This window comes from Candoia aspera, chromosome 1 (genome assembly GCF_035149785.1).
Source record: "Candoia aspera isolate rCanAsp1 chromosome 1, rCanAsp1.hap2, whole genome shotgun sequence".
Taxonomy (NCBI): domain Eukaryota; kingdom Metazoa; phylum Chordata; class Lepidosauria; order Squamata; family Boidae; genus Candoia; species Candoia aspera.
Genome location: NC_086153.1, coordinates 231,228,108 through 231,251,798, shown reverse-complemented (window position 1 = coordinate 231,251,798; position 23,691 = coordinate 231,228,108). Strand labels below are relative to the sequence as shown.

At 42.2% G+C, this 23,691-nt stretch overlaps 1 protein-coding gene across 1 annotated transcript; it reads right to left on the bottom strand.

Moving 5' to 3' along the window:
• Window positions 1-436: 436 nt before the first annotated feature.
• Window positions 437-22,868, bottom strand: SMTNL1 (smoothelin like 1). The gene is made up of 11 exons (XM_063314769.1): window positions 22,511-22,868; window positions 15,131-15,452; window positions 14,901-15,097; window positions 13,714-13,763; window positions 12,584-12,708; window positions 11,989-12,043; window positions 10,572-10,742; window positions 8,141-8,243; window positions 4,452-4,603; window positions 1,958-2,164; window positions 437-820 (listed from the first exon to the last, which is right to left on the bottom strand). Exons 1-10 carry the CDS (start codon window positions 22,664-22,666, stop codon window positions 2,020-2,022), a joined length of 1,476 nt encoding a protein of 491 aa, XP_063170839.1. The 5' UTR covers window positions 22,667-22,868; the 3' UTR covers window positions 437-820; window positions 1,958-2,019.
• Between the last annotated feature and the right edge of the window lie 823 nt (window positions 22,869-23,691).

Sequence of the window (23,691 nt, the reverse complement as noted above, 5' to 3'; positions counted from 1 at the left end):
TTCCTCCCCTGAGTTGTTCAAGCTGCTAAGAACAGAGCAAAATCACCACGGTCGAATCTCTGCCTCCCGAGCGGTTTTCATTACCACACGTTGAAAGCTTTGCTGCCTTATGTTTGCCCAGCATTTTTCCTGTAAACCAACAAAGGAGGGATCCCCCCTCCCTCCAGTCAGCTTATTTATTCTTAGCCAGTTATCTGCACAGTGTGATCTCTTTGCTCAAAGTTCAATGGTTTCGGGAGTAGCTGAATGCAGAGGAATTTATTTCCTAGTAAACAAGCATAAGATTGGGGCTTGTATGCTGTGCCATTCAAACCATTCTCATATGCCTGGGCAGCTGCTTCAAACAGAGAGGGTTGTTTGCATTGTCCCCTGGAAGCCATGCTGTAGATACCTGAGCTGCAGTTGCTAAAACAGAAAGCAGCATAAGAATACAGTGTGGTACAGTTGTGCTTTAATGGAACTGGTGCCTTGTGAGGGAACAGGCATTTGCAGCATGGGTTGCAGGAAGAGTTTTGCAATCCAAAAACAGGATGCAGAGTTGGTGATGGCAACATCTGGAAGGACATGCTCCTTCTGAGTCATGTTTATTTGGGACGGGCTCAGTTCTGCTTCCATAAAAACCAGATTTTTGAAGTGTTGACATGACGTGACATCAGTAAGCGTTCCTTTCCTGCTCTTTTCAAAAGCACTTTGGCAGAAGGGTGGCACATAGCAGACTTTGGTGCTAATAAGGGTTAAGTAGGGTTGGTTCCAGTGACATACTCAGGCAATTGCAGAATATATGTCCTTTAGCCAGGGTACATCCCATGTTGCATTCCCTCTGAAAAATAAAAGAAATCCCAAATTTGAAGCCTCTTGATCCTTGGAGAAAACATAGAAGCAAAGCACAGTGGATGGTCCCAAGCATAGCTTCCCAACAGCTGCTGTGATTTCTATAGTGTTTCTAAGCAGGTTTACAAGCCAGCCTACCTGCCAACTGGAAATAGAAGAGCCACCGCCATACTTTTCTTTGAAACCCTATCAGCTTTAATGTGGAAAAGATCCAGTGGTTGACTAAGGCTATTCTTTTCCCAATCCAGAGCCCTCCAAATGTGTTCGGCATGTTGACTGGGGATCTTAATGCTTGAAGCCTCACATCCAGAGGGCACCTGGTCAGCAAATGCTAGCATACTATGCTGGTTTTTCATCTTTTGCCTGGGAGCCTCCTTTCACAAGTAACTGTATGTATTTGCCATTTTTACTGCCCCAGCATGCTGCGGCTAGACCTCTAAAATTCTGCTGGAAGTGGAAACAGCTAACCTATCCCCCTGCACCCCAGTCTTGCAAGCCAAAATGGCTGTCCTCCCAGTAGTGAGAGAGTTGAGATCCCTGCCATCAAGATGGACTTTTCTATTGATCGAACACCTATCATTTAACATCCTTAAGCATCTTTTAATCATTTAGGTGTTGTCCTTTGATGCTTTTCCACTGACTAAAATAGCAGCCATCACCAGCCATTTCCGTTTGTGTAGATACAGTACTATATTTCTTGATAGCTAATAAACTAACACGGTGTGTAGGAATTTGTGACCCACAAAAGGAGAACATGCTTTATCCCACTAATAAGAGCATCATTCCCAAGTCCTGAAGGTAGCACAGTAACGTTTGTTATGCCAAGGACTTGATAAGACTTCCAAGAAATATGTCAGAGTTCCTACGTTAAATATGGAACCTTGAACTTTTTAGCCCTAATACATAAACACTTGTAGGTGTTCCAAGCTAGATCTGAAGGGTGGGGGATAATTTAAAAACAAATTATGACTGAAGTTCTTCATTGCCAAGTAGTACCAACAAGCAAGATCTCAATCCCTCTATCACTTTCCATTTCTTTTGGTGTTGTCTTGCTGCACTTAATGTGATTTTAGAATTTCAAGAAGATATTTCCCTTTGAAGAAGAGAACCACAGTAACCCTCTTACCTGTCCCATCAAGCTTTTTTATAGCTTCCAATGAGCCTCGAACCTAAGCCTGCTTTGCATTTCTATTTCTTCTTGGTCTTTACTAGCCCTTTCTCCACCAAGCTGCGATAAAGTTCCTGGATATAGGTATAGATGCATTTATTATCTGGAACACTCATGCGCACCATATCATCCACCTCCAGAAGTTGAGCACAGTCAGCATATGTCCTGGAAACAGATTATAAATAGTCAAGAATGCTGCGTACCTCAATGATTTGGCAAAGCAGCTTGAGTATAACCCTTCATCCCCAGAACTCTGAAGCCCTATTCTAGAGAGCTGGATCAGCATGGAAAATCATGGCTCATCTAAGAAGCTGAGGTGCAAGGAGGCAGTTAATTGGAACAACTTGCCTTTTCAAGTTGAGTCAATTTCATTGTAGCTCAAGAGTAACACCAAGGATACTATAAGCCACTGAAGTTAATTCTTTTGAAACTCTGGGGAACATAATACAGATGCAGAACCTACTCTTGCCTTTGATTGTCTGACTATCGTGTTTTCCTTTGCCCAGTTATCTGGCAAGGGCTGCTGCTGCTTTTCCAGAATGGGTCCTTATCCTGGCTATTCAAAGGCTTTGAATTCTCACCTTCAGAGCTAATGTTATCTTGAAGCATGACATTTATATAGCACCATCGGTATACTAATTGATCCAGCAATTTGGTAAGGGGTGTCCTTGAAGTAATTGTCTGTCACAGCTTGGTGTGGGTCTGCTGTGCTTTGAAGATGTGCTGCTTTCCTTCATGAATAGATGATTACTGATTACTATTTATGGTTATATGCTACCTCCAGGTTCAGAGAGAGTGTGCATGTCAATACCAGCTACTGAGGGACAGGTGGGAGGATGCTATCCAAGATTTCTTTTTAACTACTGGGGAACACAGTTCTGGACTAGGTAAAACTTTAGTCTGATCCAGTAGGGCGCTTAGGTTGTTACAATAATTTGCTTGAAGGAGTATTGGTTACCTCTTTTCTTGAACTCTGGTTTTATCGTGCCTAACAGTTGAAGGTTGATCAACTAAGACATAGCTAGTTTCTCCTTGTAAAGCAGTCCCTGCTGAATGAATGAAGCAGTTGTGAAGTAGCTCCTTAGCAAACCTAATCATGTGCTAGTTACCATCATTTCTTTTTGAAACAAGAGATGCTAACAGGTAATAGATAATAATTCCAGGCTTTTTAAATTCTATAATCTGGTTTCAGGAGTAGCTTTGGGCTGAAATAAATTGCTAATTCTCATGGATGTTCTGTAGCAGGATGTTTCATTACTTCTGACTGTACTTGTATTCCTGATCCTGGCTATCTGAGAAGGAATATGGTTATTTTTTCTTATCTGAATAGCTGTTTCCTGAAGGTGGAGCTGAGAGACTATTGCTGTGTCTCACAGCACTTGTACTATAAAGCTCTGCAAAGCTTTGTATTGTCTCCAATCCTTATCAGAATTGACATAAAGCCACTGAGAACTTCAGGAGAATCCCCGTGAAGTGGTATCAATAGGTGACTGATACTCAGCTTTGCTTCTTCTCTTCATCAGATTCAGTTGAGGAACTGGGCAGGCTGAAAGCCTATACTGAAGGTCAGTCCAAAGAAGATGGGAAAACTAGTAGCTGATAGCTTTATGGAATGGAGAAATGGAGGCCACCCTTTTGTAAAAGGCTGTATTCTTCTTTTAAAGTTCAGGTTCTCAGCTTATGGATCTGTGTGAATCTTAGCTGGGGATATCTAGCTGCCGTTTATGACCAAAAATAAAGCCATTTGTCAGCTGCAGACACTCCTGAATAAGGATATCTAGGCCACTGTCATTCATGTTTTTCTCATAGCAATGAGATTAGACTACTGCATTCTGCTGTTTGCATGGCTGCCTAGGGAGATGCTTCACAAACTTTAAAACTGATCCAAAATATTGCTGCTAAATATAGGTGGGATTGGTGGTTAGACGTATATGGTGCCAAATTTTTAGCCACCAGTCAGTTTAAAAGTAAGCTACAGGGCTTCAAATTGTACATCCCATGTGGTATGGAATTCAAGTACCAGAATAAAGTCTACACAATTGTACCCACATGCTAAGGCAATCCTATATGCTTTTCTCTAGATTTCCCTGCTTTTGGAGGTTATGTGCCTCCCTGCTTCATAGGATGGTTTCCCCATCCTGCTGCCTGTATCAGTGGGAGACCCTTTGATCATGCTACGATTTTAATCCCTGTTAAAGTGGGCAACATTTGCACATCTGTCAGTTTAACTGATCAGTTGCTGGACTTGGTTTTGATCTGTTGTTAATGCTGTTATTTCATATGAACTATATAACAGTAGAGCTGGAAAGCAGGACAAAATTACTTCAGCGAATAACTTTACACATTTACCAACACCAGAGTGTACTTTCTGGAGGTTCATGCTCTTCCCTGACTCAACCTGCCCTATAGTTGTGGTCATATCCTGAGGTCTAGAAGGGAGGGGAATGCTCACTCAGCAGTAGAGAAGGCCAGGGTAAAATTCTCTTTCCGATTCGCTGGGTCAAGACTTGCGTAGTCAAAGGCATCGGGAAAGAACTTGTGGATGAGGGCACAAAAAGCCATGCCACTTTTCCAACTGGTGGAAAAGTTCTGGATGTCTACATGCTGAGAATGAGAAAAAGAAAAAGAAATATTAAGCACAAAAGCTCAGCCACCTCCCCTCCTTAGGTTTTCCTGCACACTTACTGCACCAGCAATTGAATAATGTATTCATATCTAATCTAAATTTGTCATTCTGGTAGAACATGTTGTTTTAATAGAACAAGTTGTGTTGATTTGAAAACCACCACAACAAAATGGATGGAAGTTTCATGAAATCAGATACTCTGCTAGTGATCTCCACCTAGAGGGGATTCCTAGTTTGGTTTACTTTTTTAAAAAAATTTCCCTCTGCCAACCTCTAGTGAGATTATACTATTATGATAGCACACATTACTGTTTTGAGGAATCATAGAATGTATCTGAGGACCCTAGACAAGTACATAATATCCTTTTAGCATGAGAGACAGCCTATCTATATCCCATAATAATCAAGAGTATAAGTAGTTGCAAAGAAATTACACTTAGCATGTAATATACTGTATTTAAGATGCTTCAGTGAAACATCTCTCCACTATATAGGATAGTTTCTCAGCAAATGGCAGCATCTGGTCAATTCTGCTTGAGCTAAGAAACTGAGAGTGTTGGGCCTGATCAGTACTTGAATTGAAGATTATCAAGGAATTCCAGAGTAGTTGGCTAGGCTGGGAAGCCAAATAAATATCCTGGAATAAGTTAAAGGCAAATCATTTGTATTATTGCTAAGAGAACTAGGGTTGTGCGATGCTTTGTATTTGAAGAGGAAAAGGGATTTGGTGCCCTTGGGGGCTGCTGACATAACATCTATTGGCAACTTCTTAAAGCAGCTACATCTTATCTCAGATTGTGTGGCTGCCCTTTTCTGCTAGAGTGCAATCCCAGAATAAGAGCATTTGGTTGAAGGAGTTGCCAGCAGGTGCTACTTGTATGCCCTTAAGTGATCTGATGCCTCTTTTTCCCTTTGAATCAGAAATGCTGCATAGTTTTAAGGAAAACTACATAATATGTCCCAGAAGTCATCAGGAGTCGAGTTCAACTCAAACAGGACTTTACTTGTTATTGTTTATTCGTTCAGTTGCTCCTGACTCTTCGTGACTTCATGGACCAGCCCACGCCAGAGCTTCCTGTCGGTCGTCAACACACCCAGCTCCCCCAGGGATGAGTCTGTCACCTCTAGAATATCATCCATCCATCTTCCCCTTGGTCGGCCCCTCTTCCGTTTGCCCTCCACTCTCCCTAGCATCAGAATCTTCTCCAGGGTGTCCTGTCTTCTCATTATGTGGCCAAAGTATTTCAGTTTTGCCTTTAATACCATTCCCTCAAGTGAGCAGCCTGGCTTTATTTCCTGGAGGATGGACTGGTTTGATCTTCTGGCAGTCCAAGGCACTCTCAGAATTTTCCTCCAACACCACAGTTCAAAAGCATCGATCTTCCTTCTCTCAGCCTTCCTTATGGTCCAGCTCTCGCAGCCATATGTTACTACTGGGAAAACCACTGCTTTAACTATGCGGACCTTTGTTGTCAGTGTGATGTCTCTGCTCTTGACTATTTTATTGAGATTTGTCATTGCTCTTCTCCCAAGGATTAAACGTCTTCTGATTTCCTGACTGCAGTCAGGACCTGCAGTAATCTTCGCACCTAGAAATACAAAGTCTTTCACTGCTTCTACATTTTCTCCCTCTATTTGCCAGTTATCAATCAAGCTGGTTGCCATAATCTTGGTTTTTTTGAGGTTTAGCTGCAAGCCAGCTTTTGCACTTTCTTCTTTCACCTTCATCATAAGGCTCCTCAGTTCCTCTTTGCTTTCAGCCATCAAAGTGGTATCATCTGCATATCTGAGATTGTTAATGTTTCTTTCAGCGATTTTAACTCCAGCCTTGGATTCCTCAAGCCCAGCATGTCGCATGATGTGTTCTGCATACAAGTTGAATAGGTAGGGTGAGAGTATACAGCCCTGCCGTATTCCTTTCCCAATCTTAAACCAGTCTGTTGTTCCGTGGTCTGTTCTTACTGTTGCTACTTGGTCATTATACAGATTCTTCAGGAGGCAGACAAGATGACTTGGTATCCCCATACCACTAAGAACTTGCCACAGTTTGTTATGGTCCACTCAGTCAAAGGCTTTAGAATAGTCAATAAAACAGAAATAGATGTTTTTCTGAAACTCCCTGGCTTTTTCCATTATCCAGCGGATATTGGCAATTTGGTCCCTAGTTCCTCTGCCTTTTCTAAACCCAGCTTGTACATCTGGCAATTCTCACTCCATGAATTGCTGAAGTCTTCCTTGCAGGATCTTGAGCATTACCTTACTGGCATGTGAAATGAGTGCCACTGTTCGATAGTTTGAACATTCTTTAGTGTTAAATAGGTCATCTGTAAAAGCATGGCAGTAATTGGGAAGCATTCTGAATCTAGACTGTTAGGTTGAAGAAGAAAAGATTTAATGCCCTCCCCTTTATGAGCATGGAAGGGCAAAATTGTAAGGAAGATGAAGAATTATACTTACTGTCCCTGTGTGCTCAGCATCCTTACTTCACCTTACTTTTAATTTATTTTAAAAAAACTTCACATACTATTTCTATCACTTGCCTCTCAGTAATCCTTCAAGCATGCCTGCGCTGTAGGTCATGATTTATGAGGTCAGCCATTTCTGACATACAGCATGCATTGAATGTAGCAATGGTGTCATCAATTCTGCTGGATGGTTGCTAGTATTGTGATAGGTCCTGTGTTTACACAAAGTATGGACACATATTTCACTATTTTCACTGTGCCCTAACAGTTTTACTAAAGGTTAGACATTATAATTCCAAATTACCTTACTATCTCAATATGTGAGATATACTGGCTTTCAGTTGCAATTTTGTACATAACTCGTTCTCTTAACCCTTTGAGTGAAATTCAACATCTGAATATAAGGCATAATGGGAAAACAGTACAGATTAAAATTGCACCTGTGTATTTTCATACTCTCATAATAGTGCCCAGCAGTACTGTTTATGTGTTGGTTAATAACAAAGAAATACCAGCAAGCACACAAAGAGGTCTTTCCTGACCTAGTTCACAGAAGAGATTATTCTACTATGATCCCTCCAGGTCTTTGCTTTCCAACTCTGGTCAGAAACAGGGCAAGAATTTGGAGTACCATTAGAATCTAGAAATGTCTCTGAGACATTATATATAGCCAAAAAAGACAATACAAACAAGAGTTGTCAGCAGAGTGGTTTTTTGGAGTGGGGTGCTACAAGTTCATAGACTTCAACCCTGGGTAGTGGTGCTTTCCCAAGTACTCTTAAAAACTCACAACTGTGTATATTTACTCACTTCTGAGTAAATATACACAGTAATGAGTTTTTAAGAGCATGACTAAGTTTGTTGGAACTAGAGGAATATTGTCTTCATATCTCTTAAATGCTGATCATCCACATAGGCCTTCCTGCTATTGCATTACTAGTGCCCCCTGTGCCCCACTCTGCCTTCCAAGGGAAACAAATTTGCCTACTTCACTTTCGGGAAACATTTAAGGACACTGGAGGAGTTCACATTCCATAATTGATACCTTACTTCATAGCCACGGGTCATGGCCCGGCACCATTCCAGCAACATGGTCTTCACAGTATTTGCAGCTCCAGTCCTCTTGATGTTGGGGGCAGGACCAGTTGCAGCCCTTTGGAGGATGATTTAAGGGGAAGGGGGAGGTGGATAGGAGGGTAGAGAATAAACAAATGTAATTTTTAATCATGCACAAATCCTATGAACTTTGGCTGGTGTAATTCCTCCTCCCATTATTTTCTGCTGTTCATCAGCTGGGACAGAGATCTGTCTGATTTGTATCAATATCTATTGTCTAATCTGATTATGTAGATACCTATGCATTTTATAATCTGTTCAGGAGAAACTCTTGGTCAGGGCCAGTATCTGTCTTTTAGAGGTGCTGCATATGGTTGTGTTCTGGTGGGCTTACCTGGCTATGCAGGCACATCTGAAGTATACTGGTGTGGGCTTTTACTGCCCAACATCTGAAGTTTCTTATGGCAGTTGGATCTAACTACACTTCCTAAATATGACACCCTATAAATGGTCTTGGATGATAATTGTAGCTAGTGCTGGCTGGGTGATGATTGGAGAAGGCTGAGTTTATACATTGAGCTAAGCTAGGGGTGAGTAACCATTAGCTTCCCAGGGGCTATACAATTTATATATGTTAAGAGCAGAATTGGGTAAGGCAGTGAGGCAAAGAATGCAGTACTGTATGTGTGTGATGGAATGTGCGGGTGACCTTGGAAAACCGGGGGGGGGGGGAGGCACAGGGAGAGATGCCACCTAGAGAATGATCAGATAAAAGAGAAAGGAGACCACAACAGAGTAACGGCCAGAGAAAGAAACTTAGGAAGGGCCTGCCCTAATTACTCAGGTGGTAAATAGGGAGGGTGGGAGATTTGTACTTTCAGACTTGCAAGATTCTGTTAATGTAGCCTTACAATAAAGTAGAACTAGCTCATCTTGTTATGTTTCCTGTCTGGTTTACCTGGGAGGGTTGACATCAATCTTGCAAGTCTGAAAGTTCAAATCTTCTGCCCTCCCTGTTTACCACCTGAGTAATTACCGCCCTTCCTAAGTTTCTTTCTCTGGCTGTTAGTCTGTTGCGGACTCCTTTCTCTTTTATCTGATCGTTCCCTAGGCGGTATCTCTCCTCCCCCCTCTCCCCCCCATCTTCCAAGGTCACCCTCATATTCCATCACAATGTGTCACATAAATGGATGTCACTGGGATTTTTGATTTTTTTTCTTTTCGGTTGGGGGATTGTTTTTTCAACGTTCAGGTACACTGTGTGAAGGATATGCTCCACTTTTGCTGCATGATACATTCCTTTTATTGAACGGCCCTTCAACAAAGCAGAAGTAGCATATAGTAAAGTTCTAAATACTCCACTTCCTTAAGAGCTTTGAAAAAATCAGGTTTTTTTCTTTTTGCTAATCTCTCACTTCAGCTTTGTGTGAAGCACAGTTTCTTTCTTTGCTTTCTCATTGAACAGATGGCCTGTCATACCCCTTGTCTCATAGCTTATGTTTCAGCCAGTCAAACTTGGAGAAAACTCCTCAAGTGCAGTTATGTTGGTACGAAAATCAGTAACCATACATTCCTGTCAGGATTTGTTGGAATAATATATTCATTAGCAATGCTGATCTGGCACCATGAAAGGAGAAGCCTTTTTTGGCTTCTCAGCATTTGCCAATAGTTTCACCAAAGCAATCCATCCATTGCAATTACCCACATAGCAGGCTACCTTGATTAATGCTTTGTAAACTATTGGACAAATGCATGACAGTACATGTATGAAGGGAAAGGATTCCAGAGGGGAAAAAAGGGGGGCGGCTTTAACTTTGTTTTTCTTTTCTTTGTGAATTCATGCAGTGCTAGAATCTGGGAGCTATGGACTAGGTGATTGGAGTTTTGGAGTTTTGAGGCAGGGAGACTGAACTCTTACTGACTGCCATTCATACGTTGGTCTGCTTGTCTCTGAACTCAGATACTGGCTGGCTTGCTCTGAGCAGTGACTGGCACAGAACTAGACAGTATGATGAACTCATTTGGGAGTTGCATACTGTGAGAGCGAAGTGAAAGGGGCAGCAATAAAGCACATTAAGGATGATTTGCAAATGGAACAAATTGTCAACTGGTGGAGCTCAATGCATGGCCTCTTGTAGGGCTAACAGTAAAATATTAATTTGTTTTCAGTCTCAAAATGTCTGGAAACCATACTGCAAAGTTTCGTCAGTAAGTCAGGCAGGCCACATACAGCCTTGGAGACATATTGCCCATTCCAGCGCTAAGACATAATGTAATTTGTTTGGTTTTGGCCTACTGTGAGGTATGAATTTAGCAACTGTGATTTGTAAGCTAAGGTATAGAAAGGTTTATCTGTATATCAGTAGGGCTTGCTGAACAAACCATGGCTGAAGAAGCCATGGCAGAGTTCGAGACACAGCCTTACCCTCCAAACTTCTCCACAATGGCTTTGCGGGATTGTCCCCTGGGCGGCATCCTTGGCCTGGTTATCTCCCTCCGGTCCAAGGCAGGCCTCTTCTTTTTCTCTTTGGCAGCAGCGGCTTCCTCAGGTGCAGCAGAAGGGGGCTCTTTCTCTCCCTTCAGGGCAGCTTCAGGGCTGCAAACCAGAAACAAATACATCCTGAGCCTAAAGCAGGGTTTCTCAACCTTGGCAACTTCAAGATGTGTGGACTCCAACTCCCAGAATTCTGGGAGTTGAAGTCCACACACCTTCAAGTTGCCAAGGTTGAGAAACACTGGACTAATGCATTGAAGAAGCATTAGTGGTGGCACTGGGTGGATCTCTACCCTGGGCCTTCAGCCAGAGCTGCTCAGGAGAGATGGGTGTGGTGGCGCAGGGAAGGGGAAATCCCTTTCTCCTCACTCTTCAGCAAAGTATGCCAACAGTTTGGCTCATGGCTCACTGGAGAATCATTGTTAAAATGTCACATCTTGCAGCTAGAAATGTGAAGATCTGAGGAAAAATTGAACCAGTATTACCTCCAGTTTTGGGTTCTCAAGTTTTCTCATTCACCACCCCAGCATTTCTCTCTGCCCCTCCCAATTTTCTGAATATTCACATCTTTGTTAGCATTCTCCCTTCATTTGTCCTTTCATATATTAGGGCCAGAAGCTGGAGCTCTAGTCCCAGCACTTCTGGAAGGCATCCACTTGCTGGACTGGTTAATGCTTTGGGGGCCTGACATCAGGTGCCCATCTTGCTGCTTTCCTTCAGGGCTTAAGACAAGAGGGAGAGGTGTCTGTTGAGCAGCCAGTTTATGGCCACAGAAGGATTTGTACTAGAAATGTGAAGTTCTTGATAGCAGCTTGAAGGCCAGGGCTTAAGATTTTGAGGGTAGTGTTCATAAGGAACTTTTGTCACTGTTGTTACTCCTTGTCCTGTTTTGATCATCCCAGTCATTGCTGAACTTTGATTCCTGAGTGCCCCCTGCAGAGTAAAAAGTGGTAATGCAGCCTCTGGGATGGGCAAAAGATCCAGAATTGCTGGTAGACCTTTCCATGATTTGCAGTCAGTTGCCAAGGATCCTTTTCTCCCAGTGGTTTAGCAAAAGGAGCCACCCAGTTGCTCCCACTTTTTTTCTTCCACATCTAATGGTAGTGCTGAAGTGAAAAAACCTTGAGGGAGGAATAAGAATGTTTGTGTGTTTGGCAGCATGAGTTATATTTAACTCTGAAACTCAATCTGTTCCTCACTTCTTCTACTTTTAAGTGTATATCCTTTGCACCAAGTTCTGGTTGGAGATAGGCTTGTAGCCATCCTCCCAATATATCTTGCAAACCTGGATCTTGCCCACCCCAAATATAGCCCATCCTGCTAGAAATGCTCCCAGAGATTGTCTCACCTGGCAAAATCCCCAGTAGCAGCTTCTGGAGCAGTAGAGGCTGGAGTAACGCCACCTAGATTGAATTACAGACATGTGTACTATTAGTTTTTCCTACCTTGTGAATGAACCTCTATCCCATGTCCCATCATCTGAACTGTCATCTCTTCAATCTCCTCTATATTGTACTGGCCCATGTTTTGCAGTACTGTATAGAAGATGGCAGCAGAAGGCTGCGTAAATCATTGCAGGGAAATGGAGAAGAGACCAGCTTCATGGGGCAGGGGGTAAAACGGGGGTTCCTGCTTATACGGTCAATAACTGTAGGAGCTTTAAGAGTAATATCAGTGAAGGTCATGAGAGAAAATGTCTGCAAAAGGAATGTGGAGTAATGCGGGAAGTTATGAAGTCTAGAAACACTGATTGTGGAGGATTTTGTTATTGTTGCTTCATTGGTAGAAATTAAAATGATTTATTTGGGATTAAATTCCAGGCAGTCTTTGTAGGAGGTATTATTTCAAGCAATAAATCGCAGTATCTCACTTCTAACTTTAGTCTGTCTGTCCAGCTTTAATGCATTCTGGCTTCTTAGTGTGCTGAATGATGTTTTCCTCACCTGTCTCCAAGCCTTTGAGCTCTGTTGGGCTTTGTGGACTTGCTGCAGGGGAACGGGGAGGGAATTCTGGCCAGTATTCCTCCTCTTCCTCCTCAGCTTCTGGCGAAAGAGGCTCATCAGAAGTGCTGCCCTGCAGGTAGGGGACGAGGGTGGGGAAGGTCAACTATATTTATTTCTTCATTTATTTGATTTTTTAGATTTATATTCTGCCTTTCCTTCAGCATCTCAAGGTGGCATGCATAGCACTCCCTTCTCCCATAATAACTCCCCAGTGTGGCTGGGTTGGGCTGAGAAAGAGTGACTGGCCCAAAGTCATTCTTTGGTCATTCTTTCACCCAACCCACATTGTTGAGGGTGCACTTCAATCTGGGACTCCCCAGTGTCCCCCATTCTGAATCCTTAAGCATTGCAGCACACTGGGTCTTTTCTTTGTAACTTAGCCTTATAGTTTATAAAATTCTGCATACATGAATGTCCTCCTTCTGTTGAAAATCTTTCTTGCTATTTTTCCCTCTTGCTTTCTAGCCTAAAGAGCAATAGTTTATCCAGTTTATCCATTAAACTTATTACAGGTCTGGAAATCCTGAGTTTCTCTAGTCAGTTTCACAATGTAAGCAGGGAATTCACCTTTCTTTTTCTAGTCAGTTTCAGATATACCTTTGATAAACCTGTCTGGCTAAATAACTGCAGAATCTCATCAAAATCTCTGGTAGGCTTTCCTACTAGAACAGGCACTGCCGAGTCATTATTTCAAAAGATGTTAGGAAGGCAACAGTTAACACTAATGATATGTAGGTCAGTTTTGCATCTTCATCTCATTTTAAATAATAATAGGCAGTTCTTATATAATTTCAGAGTTCTCCTGTAGAACGATAACGTAATTTTCATTTTTAAAAACTGCGTCCAAAGTTTACCCAATTTCACTTGAAAGTAAGTAATGCTGAGTTTAAAGTGATCTCCTTTCTTCATAAGCTCAGAGAAACCTTGAGAGAGAGGCTTGCTTTGCAGGGCAGAAAATGACTTAATAAGCCAAAAGCAAAGCTTTGGAAGGGTGCTTTGCTTTACAGATGTTTTTTCAAAGCAATGTCCCTCCCCCATTTTTAAAGTGTTCAGTTGCCATGTTACCTCACTTTATGTCACTTCTGGAACCTCCTCCATTATTGGAAGTGCTGAAGAAGGCCTAAGAAGGGATACAAAGTGAGGTAACATTCAGGATCATGCTGTATTGCAAAAGAGAGAGAGAGAGAGAGAGAGAGAAAGAAAAGCTTCACATTATGATAACTAAAGTGTCTCAAGTCAAAGTGCAGCTGGCCCACAAAGCTCTAGTAAACTATAGAACAAAGGTAGGCCCTTCCTTCCTTCCTTCCTTCCTTCCTTCCTTCCTTCCTTCCTTCCTTCCTTCCTTCCTTCCTTCCTTCCTTCCTTCCTTCCTCCCTCCCTCCCTCCCTCCCTCCCTTCCTTCCTTCCTTCCTTCCTATATCTGAGATCCGCAAGTGGAATGATAATGACACTAAGATAATTCTGGAGAAAGTGGAAGAAGAAGTTGTGACATTCTTTCAATGGGAACATTTGGCTTTGAATGTTAGATACAGTAGCCTTAACTGGCCTATGTTTTCTTATTTGCAAGCCTTTGTTCTTTGATGATTTGCTACCCAATTTCAGTGGCACAAAATCAAGAGCTTTGAGAGCTGTACAGTAGTGGCTGGGAATACTATGTATCTGATGGATCATCAACCCAAGCTATAAAAAAAAGGAGGAATCGTCCCCCTTCTATCAACCATCTTCCCCAGGAAAAGTTCCTTCAACTCTAGTTTCCTATGGAAGAATAACACTCCTTCTCTGCTCTTTCTGTCTTTACCAGATTTCTTATGGCTAGAAAAACAGAAACCATGGTGAGGAAAACTGGGCAAGCTGCCATATAAATGTATTGTTATTTAATAATTCTTTAAAATTCTTTGTGAATGGTTGAATAATAGTATAATAAAACTTGTCTTACTATGAGTTTTGTACTTGCATGTTGTATACAGAAAAAGAAGCTGGCATAGTAGCTAAATGTAGACAAATTAGAATCAGTGACAAGTCAAAAATAATAAAGGTGGGATAAATAAAATAAATAAAAGAGGAGTCCAGATAAGTGTGTTTTGTCTCTTTGCACACCAACATGAAGCTACTTAGACTAAAAGACTGTGGCATGAAAATGTAATGACAGGAAGGATAAAATTGCCCTTGATGTTTGATAGAAAGGAAGTATCAGGAGATAATACTCTTAAAAGAAAAGAAGTAGATGATTACAGTTTGAAATACATTCTATTCTCACCTCTTCCTTGGCATTTTTCTTCAAAACATCAGCTTTTCCCCCTTTCTCTTCCTGAAGGTCTTCTGGTTTTCCAGAAACATCATCTTCTGTTCCAGATACACCCTCAGATTCTGGTTGGCTGTTGTCTTTGACTACCTTCTCCTTCTGGCTTGCCTTGGATAACTGCTCATTTTCAGGTTCTGAAACTTTCTCTGTGGGTTCTTCCTTCCCCTTTGCATCAATCCCAGAAGCCTCGGCTTTCCCAGCCTCCTTCTCTCCATGCACCTCATTCCCAGCAGCCACCTTTGTTTTCTCTGCTTCACTAGCTGCATCTACCTCTTTCCCAGTTTCTTCTGTGGACTTTCTGTCCTCCTTAGCTTCCTTCTCAGCAGTCTCTGCTTTTTCTGCCTTGCTCTCCCCTTCAGATGCAGTTTGAGTCATTCCTGACTTCTCCTGTAGCCCATTGATCTGCTGGTTCTTCTCTTGTTGCTTTGTGTCTCCAGCCTCCATGGTACCACGTTTCTCTGCTGTTTCAATGGAGTGCAAAGCAGGTGGCCTCTTCAAGCTCCACTTCTGGAAATATATACAGTGAAAAGAGTAAAGTAAAACCTCAGTGTTAAAGGTTTCCACTTTTTCACACCAATTAATATACTGTAACTGTTAATTTGTCCCAACTGCTTGGGCAATCCTTGGTATCTGATTTGCAGTTAAATGTGTGATCTGACTGTACTGAAAAGCTGGGGGCATTTCATGTGATAAGGGACTATTCATCCAGAGAGTCATCAGTGGATGGGTGTGCATGTGTCAGCTGCACTGAATACATTTCATTCTTTGAGATCTACTGTAGACTCCACCTCCAAAGGAGAAGGAGAAGGAGTGTGAAGGGAGAGTTGGTTTCATGAACCCTTTCTTCCAGGTACATGGCATGCTCTTAAGAGCTAAGAAAATTCTAAGCAGAATTGCTGCCAAACTGGAGGTCTTGCTGTGCTGAAAATCACCTTACATAGTAATCACACCCAAGGCAGTAAAAACACCTTGCTGTTCTCTGCTCTTCTTCTATATCTCAGAACAATTTGATCCTATGTCTCGTACAAGCCATTAAACTGTATTGAAGTTTTCATCCTTTATCAGAACTTTGGGCGCAAGCCGGGCTGCATTTGTGTTCATCCTCCTGTGCTTCTCTACAAAGGAAACAGCATGACCTACAATCAGGAATATGTGAGGTCATAAAACGTGGCTTAACACAGAGCCTGGCAACATGTGCTTTAATCCAGCCTTCTTTCTCAATTAACAGGCAGAACTATGCATGCGGCTAAACTCATCAACCTCTATCAGGGCTAGTCCAGTACATTTTTCTGTCTAAGACAGAGTGGCCAATACTTCCCCTCCCCAGCACAGATACATGGTGATATCCCAAGTAAATGCAAGTTCTCTTGGCAGGTAAGGCAGCAATCCCATAGACAGTCTGCTGCTCCTATGGCAGTAAAAACACAGCGGTTATAATTCAAAGAATGTTTTAAAGTTGCTATTCCTGCCTCTTTCTGCCTAACAGTAAGGATTGGTCCTATCTGAGAACACTTCAAAGGAGCAAATCATCTGAAGCACAAGATAGATCCTCTGAAGCAGGGGAACTCCTTGCCCCCTCTTTTCTTATCACTTAGTAAATCATCTTTAAATAAAACCTGCCAACAAAGTCCAGGAACAGCCAGTGACTCAGACATGGAAAGCGCAAGAGACAGTTATGGGGAGAAGGGGCAGGTGAGCTAAAAATACCCTCCTGACATTTGCAAATACACTCAAGAGGTCAGGATGCCCAGAACTCTCTCAGCTCTTCTCACTTGGTACCCCACCATTCTTCCTTGGGCTCCAATCCCATATCTACTTACCAGGGAAAAAATCCTACTCGAAGCAATGGGTTTGTTTGTTTTTAATTAGTAAACTCATAGGATTGCACTGTCAGTAAAACTGCTGTTTCAGTTAAAAAAGCCACATTGTTCATTTGTTCTTTATGTCATGCTTCTGCTATCCTGTCTGCTCAATATGTATATGAATTGTAGGGGAAGCTTCCTATTGTTTTCAGGAAAGAAAACTGTTTCCCGAAAAAGAGAGAGAGAGAGAACAAGAAGAACAGGCCCTCACTGAACAATGATGACTGTGTGTAATTTGTCTAAAGGGAATGCTATGAAATAATCCGAACAATTATTGACAGGTAACTGTATGTCCATTGACCAGTTCCAAACATAATTTTTCCCCACTCTGTTTTCAGTCAATCCCCCCTTGGGTCATCCCTTCTGAACAGTGCTACTGTTCTTGTCTTTCATCCCCACATTTCTGCCTTGGATTTCCAGTGGCTTTACTCATAATTCAGTGGCATAGTGAATTCTCACACTATAGCATCTGTAGAAATCCCTAGGTGCCCCTTCAGTACAGAACTCTACTGAGGTTTGAGAATATCCCTGACATATCTAGAAGAAATAGACTTTTTAGTTTAGCTAAGACTGTGTTTAGCAACCTTGGCAGCTTGAATATGTGTGGACTTCAACTCCCAGAATTCCCCAGCCAGCAAGGAATTAGAACTGTATTAAAATTTTCAGAATGGCTGGAGAATTCTGGGGAGTTGAAGTCCACAAATCTTCAAGTTGTCAAGGTTGCTAAACACTGAGCTAAGACGTAGCGCCTAGTTGGCCTTGGATGATTTAAGAAAGCTAAACAGAGATGGGGCTGATTAGTATCAGGATGGGAAAAGTCAGGGCTGTAGGCTAGACTGGGAAGTTGAAAAAGCATCCTGGAAGGGCAATATCCATTGTTGTAGTGCTGATGAGAAAACTTCATGGATGCATCCATGAAGTCACCAAGAGTTGAATCTGATTTGAAGGAAGTATCAGCGTGTATCTGCGGTGATAATTGTGCAAATGTCACTTCTCTGTTGGAGCTGTAAGTTCATTCACTGAGTGGCAGAAGCAGTTTAAGTAGATTAAAAAAAAATTTCACTGAAGAAAGTAATCCTCTACACCTGCAAGTACCAGTCACACAGAATATGGGGCATTATTTGAGCTAGATACTGAATATGGTGGTGAACTCTGGGATGATTATTACTCTCTGCCTTGATTTTGCCCTCCCAATGCCAGCTGATGCTTTTCCTATCTTTGAATATGCAGAAATGCCATGTTGTTGTTTATTCGTTTAGTCGCTTCCAACTCTTCGTGACTTCATGGACCAGCCCACGCCAGAGTTTCCTGTCGGTCGTCAACACCCCCAGCTCCCCCAGGGACGAGTCCGTTACCTCTAGAATATCATCCATCCACCTTGCCCTTGGTCGGCCCCTCTTCCTTTTGCCTTCCACTCTCCCTAGCATCAGCATCTTCTCCAGGGTGTCCTGTCTTCTCATTATGTGGCCAAAGTATTTCAGTTTTGCCTTTAATACCATTCCCTCAAGTGAGCAGTCTGGCTTTATTTCCTGGAGGATGGACTGGTTTGATCTTCTTGCAGTCCAAGGCACTCTCAGAATTTTCCTCCAACACCACAGTTCAAAAGCATCAATTTTCCTTCTCTCAGCCTTCCTTATGGTCCAGCTCTCGCAGCCATATGTTACTACGGGGAACACCATTGCTTTAACTATGTGGACCTTTGTTGTTAGTGTGATGTCTCTGCTCTTAACTATTTTATTGAGATTTGTCATTGCTCTTCTCCCAAGGATTAAGCGTCTTCTGATTTCCTGACTGCAGTCAGCATCTGCAGTAATCTTTGCAGCTAGGAATACAAAGTCTTTTACTGCTTCTACATTTTCTCCCTCTATTTGCCAGTTATCAATCAAGCTGGTTGCCATAATCTTGGTTTTTTTGAGGTTTAGCTGCAAACCAGCTTTTGCACTTTCTTCTTTCACCTTCATCATAAGGCTCCTCAGTTCCTCTTCACTTTCAGCCATCAAAGTGGTATCATCTGCATATCTGAGATTGCTAATGTTTCTTCCAGCAATTTTAACTCCAGCCTTGGATTCCTCAAGGCCAGCTTGTCGCATGATGTGTTCTGCATACAAGTTGAATAGGTAGGGTGAGAGTATACAGCCCTGCCGTACTCCTTGCCCAATCTTAAACCAGTCCGTTCCGTGGTCTGTTCTTACTGTTGCTACTTGGTCGTTATACAGATTCTTCAGGAGGCAGACAAGATGACTTGGTATCCCCATACCACTAAGAACTTGCCACAATTTGTTATGGTCCACACAGTCAAAGGCTTTAGAATAGTCAATTAAACAGAAATAGATGTTTTTCTGAAACTCCCTGGCTTTTTCCATTATCCAGCGGATATTGGCAATTTGGTCCCTAGTTCCTCTGCCTTTTCTAAACCAGCTTGTACATCTGGCAATTCTCGCTCCATGAACTGCTGAAATCTACCTTGCAGGAACTTGAGCATTACCTTACTGGCATGTGAAATGAGTGCCACTGTTCGATAGTTTGAACAGTCTTTAGTGTTTCCCTTTTTTGGTATGGGGATATAAGTTGATTTTTTCCAATCTGATGGCCATTCTTGTGTTTTCCAAATTTGCTGGCATATAGCATGCATTACCTTGACAGCATCATCTTGCAAGATTTTCAACAGTTCAGCTGGGATGCCGTCATCTCCTGCTGCCTTGTTATTAGCAATGCTTCTTAAGGCCCACTCAACCTCACTCTTCAGGATGTCTGGCTCTAGCTCACTGACCACACCGTCAGAGCTATCCCCGATATTGTTATCCTTCCTATACAGGTCTTCTGTATATTCTTGCCACCTTTTCTTGATCTCTTCTTCTTCTGTTAGGTCCTTGCCATCTTTGTTTTTGATCATACCCATTTTTGCCTGGAATTTACCTCCAATGTTTCTAATTTTCTGTCCTTCCTATTCTATTGTCTTCTTCCACTTCTGCACATTGCTTGTTTAAAAATAATCCCTTATCTCTTCTGGCTAACCTCTGGAATTTTGCATTTAATTGGGCATATCTCCCCCTATCACTGTTGCCTTTTGCTTTCCTTCTTTCTTGGGCTACTTCTAGTGTCTCAGCAGACAGCCATTTTGCCTTCTTGGTTTTCTCTTTCTTTGGGATGTATTTTGTTGCCGCCTCCTGAACAATGCTGCCAACTTCTGTCCAGAGTTCTTCCGGGACCCTATCTACTAAGTCCAGTCCCTTAAATCTATTCTTCACCTCCACTGCATATTCCTTAGGAATATTAGTGAGCTCATATCTAGCTGATCTGTGGGTCTTCCCTAATCTCTTTAGTCTGATCCTAAATTGTGCAAGAAGAAGTTCGTGATCTGAACTACAGTCAGCTCCAGGCCTTGTTTTTACCGACTGTACAGATGTCCGCCACCTTTGGCTGCAAAGGATGTAGTCAATCTGATTTCGGTGTTGTCCATCTGGTGAAGTCCATGTATAAAGCCGTCTCTTAGGTTGTTGGAAGAGAGTGTTTGTTATGCAGAGTGAATTGTCTTGGCAAAATTCTATCAGCCTATGTCCTGCTTCATTTTGTTCTCCCAGGCCATACTTACCTGTAATTCGAGGTGTCATTTGACTGCCCACCTTAGCATTCCAGTCTCCTGTGATGAAAATAACATCTCTTTTAGGCGTGTTGTCCAGTAGGTGCTGCAGATCCTCATAGAACTGCTCTGCTTCAGCTTCTTCAGCATTTGTGGTTGGGGCATATATTTGGATCACTGTGATGTTAGATGGCTTGCCCTGAATTCGAATTGAGATCATTCTGTCGTTTTTTGGGTTGTATCCAAGCACTGCTTTAGCCACTTTACTATTAATTATGAAGGCTACTCCATTTCTTCTGTGGTCCTCTTGTCCACAGTAGTAGATCTGGTGGTCATTTGATGTGAAGTGGCCCATTCCAGTCCATTTCAGTTCACTGACGCCCAAAATGTCTATCTTGAATCTTGACATCTCACCAATAACCACATCCAATTTGCCCTGGCTCATAGATCTTACATTCCAGGTTCCAATGGTGTGTTGATCCTTAGAACATCGGATTCGCCGTTCACCACCAGCACCGTCGGCTGCTAGCCGTCCTTTCGGCTTTGAGCTAGCTGCGTCATCACGTCTGGGGCTAGTTGAGCTCATCCTCTGTTCCTCCCCAGTAGCATTTTGACCATCTTCCGACCTGGGGGTCTCATCTTCCGATGGTATACTGACGTATCTCTGGTTGTACTGATCCATTTAGTTTTCACGGCAAGAATACTGGGGTGGGTTGCCATTACCTTCCCCAGGGATCGCATTTAGTCTGATCTCTCTGTCATGACCTTCCCGTCTTGGGTAGCCCTTCACGGTTTAGCTCATGGCATCATTGAGGTGCTCAAGCTCCAGCACCATGACAAGGTAACGATCCTTTGCTGAAGAGAAATGCCATAAACTCCTTGAAACCAAACTGATAATGTCTGCAACTATGGGCAGGTCCTAAAGGCTGTAGTCCTGTGTAACTTTCCTGAAATTGATTTGTATGAGATTTGAAGCAACGTTGGTATCTTCCTTCTCTCTAGCAGAAATTCTGTGCCTTGCTGACTTGCATGTATTTTAAATTTAAAATGATTTAGAGCTCTATGAATAACATGTTTAAATCAAAGATAGATACCAAAGCTCCTTGAGAGTGCCATCATAGAGCATTTGCTATTTTCCTTCATCTATCAGTTTTCTTAGAGCTGTCACCATTGTAAAATGGATTGACATTCTTCGCCTTTGACCATTATGCAATAAACAGAAATTCAATTGGTGTACCTTCCAAAATACAGTTTTGCCAATAACAATTTTACTGGTTGAAAATCTACTAAGGAGTTACAGGTTCATTGAAATAGAGACAACACATTTATTTTTTATTTAGAGAGAAGAGTTGCCTAACTTAGCCTTCAATGAACATTCAGGCTGAATATTCCAAAATAACCTCAAATGCTTTGTAAAAACACTTTTAAAAAAAGCATGAACAAGGATTGCATAAAGCATATAAAAGGGCAATATAAAAATAATCAGCAGTTAAAATGAAAAGCAGTATGAAAATAATCAGAGAGAGAAAATAGGTTGGATTAATATATATTTGGCTTAAAGAGCTGGTGAAATCAAAAGCTCTGTGCCTGGTGCTGAAATAAGCACCAGTTGAGCCTTTTTGAGGAAATAATTCCACAGCTGGGATGCTACTGAAGAGAAGGCTCGATTCCTGGCCATTAGTAGCCACACTGAGATATGGGCCAACTTTGCTCTTTTGAAGAACTCTTAGCATCACACACTTCATTACCGCTCTTCTTTTCTGGCCCTCAGTGTCCTTCAGGGGATACTTAAAGAGTAGCTCATCAGGGGTGACTCCCCTACATAAACATTCTTCTTAGGTCTCCTAAATTTCCTTGGATGATAGGAGAACATGGTACACTTCTAAGGATAGCTTCACTGTGAGGTTTCCCTCCCATCTCTCTCTCTCTTTCCAGAGTTCAAGAATCCTACTCAAGCTCCCTGGAACCTGAACCTGGTTCAGGAGCCATCAACTGGCCACCCTCTTCTATCCTGGGAATAAACACTTATCTGAAGCCACACCTGGGCACAGTTCTTTAGTGAGCCCAGAGCCCACTGGGGACCACTGGGAAAGATAGTGCCCTAGAAATCAGACTTCACCTACCCAATGGCTGGTCTTTCCCTGGAGATAGTTCACTTCCTTCGTGTCTTCTTTCTCCTGGCTTCTTCTGCCAGTATCTCGATCCCTGCTCCTATTGCTATGCCTGTCTGCAGCATTTTTCTCATTGTTTACTACTCTGTTGATACAACCACCCTCCATTCTGTGATGGGTAACTAAATGCTCCTATTTTTATCAGGAAACCAGCAGGTGCCTCTTTCAATCATAGCCGCTACTTCTCAGAAGGGCCAGATGGAGCCAGGGCAAGGTAAAGAGAGATCGCTTCTAGCAGCCTCTCAGCAGTTCTGCTCTATGTTTAAGGGAATCGTCGGAAAAAACAATTTTTCCCCTTTAGGGGGAACGTGATGTCTAGTGAGCTGCCTGTAAGAGATTTCTTGGCCTGTGAATTGTTCTCTTGAGGCGTTAGTTGCATGGGAGAATATTCCAGAGCTATTAATAATAGACACAGTTTCCATAGCGTTTTGTCACTTCTGATAAACAGGAGACATTCAGAGGAAGTTTGAAAGGCTGCCTACAGGGATTCAAAGAACACTTATACAAAAAGCAAAGGAAGCTGCCAGAAGACCTTAAACCATATTCTTAAGAGGACAGAGGGAGCTACAGAAGTACATGAAATGTCTCCGTTTAGAGCAGAATTGCCATTTACTTCCTTTCTGTTATTTAATGCATATGCTGTTTTGAGTTTCAGTAAAAGGAAAAAATACTCTAAATAAATAAAAGCAGGAATCCAGCTCTAGTGCTTTTTTTCCATCTAGGATTAGAGATGATATAGTGCAGGAAATTGGGTGAATGTCTGGTGTCCAACTTCACTGTAATTCATTTTTGTACTCTCTTTGGTATGGTCTTAGCACCAAAGAAGCCCTGGGACTCCCTCCATTCTTGAAAGGCAATCAATTCTACAGAAATAGGGAAAGTCTGAAGGAATGTTGAGATTTCATCAGTCTTAATGGAGATGAATATTCAGCTTCATCAAGAGACAACTGCATCTTACCTATCCTGGATAAAGCAAAGAGGGCTTTGCTTTTCCTCAGGATGAGGCCTGAATACATGCAAAATTAGGCTGTCACAAAAATTGAATATTGCAGCTTACATCTCAACTATTAAAAAATCGGGATGTGGAGATTTTCAAACACACATTCTTGGGTGAGGTTGGCCCCCACTCTTCC

Coding starts and splice junctions, on each gene's coding strand:
- SMTNL1 (XM_063314769.1), bottom strand. CDS start 22,666: ATGGAGGGTGGTTGTATCAACAGAGTAGTAAACAATGAGAAAAATGCT. Junction 15,098..15,130: donor GGAGGCTGGGAAAGCCGAGG/CTTCTGGGATTG, acceptor GGAAGGAAGAAC/CCACAGAGAAAGTTTCAGAA. Junction 12,709..13,713: donor GGTTCCAGAAGTGACATAAA/GTGAGGTAACAT, acceptor CCTGCAGGGCAG/CACTTCTGATGAGCCTCTTT.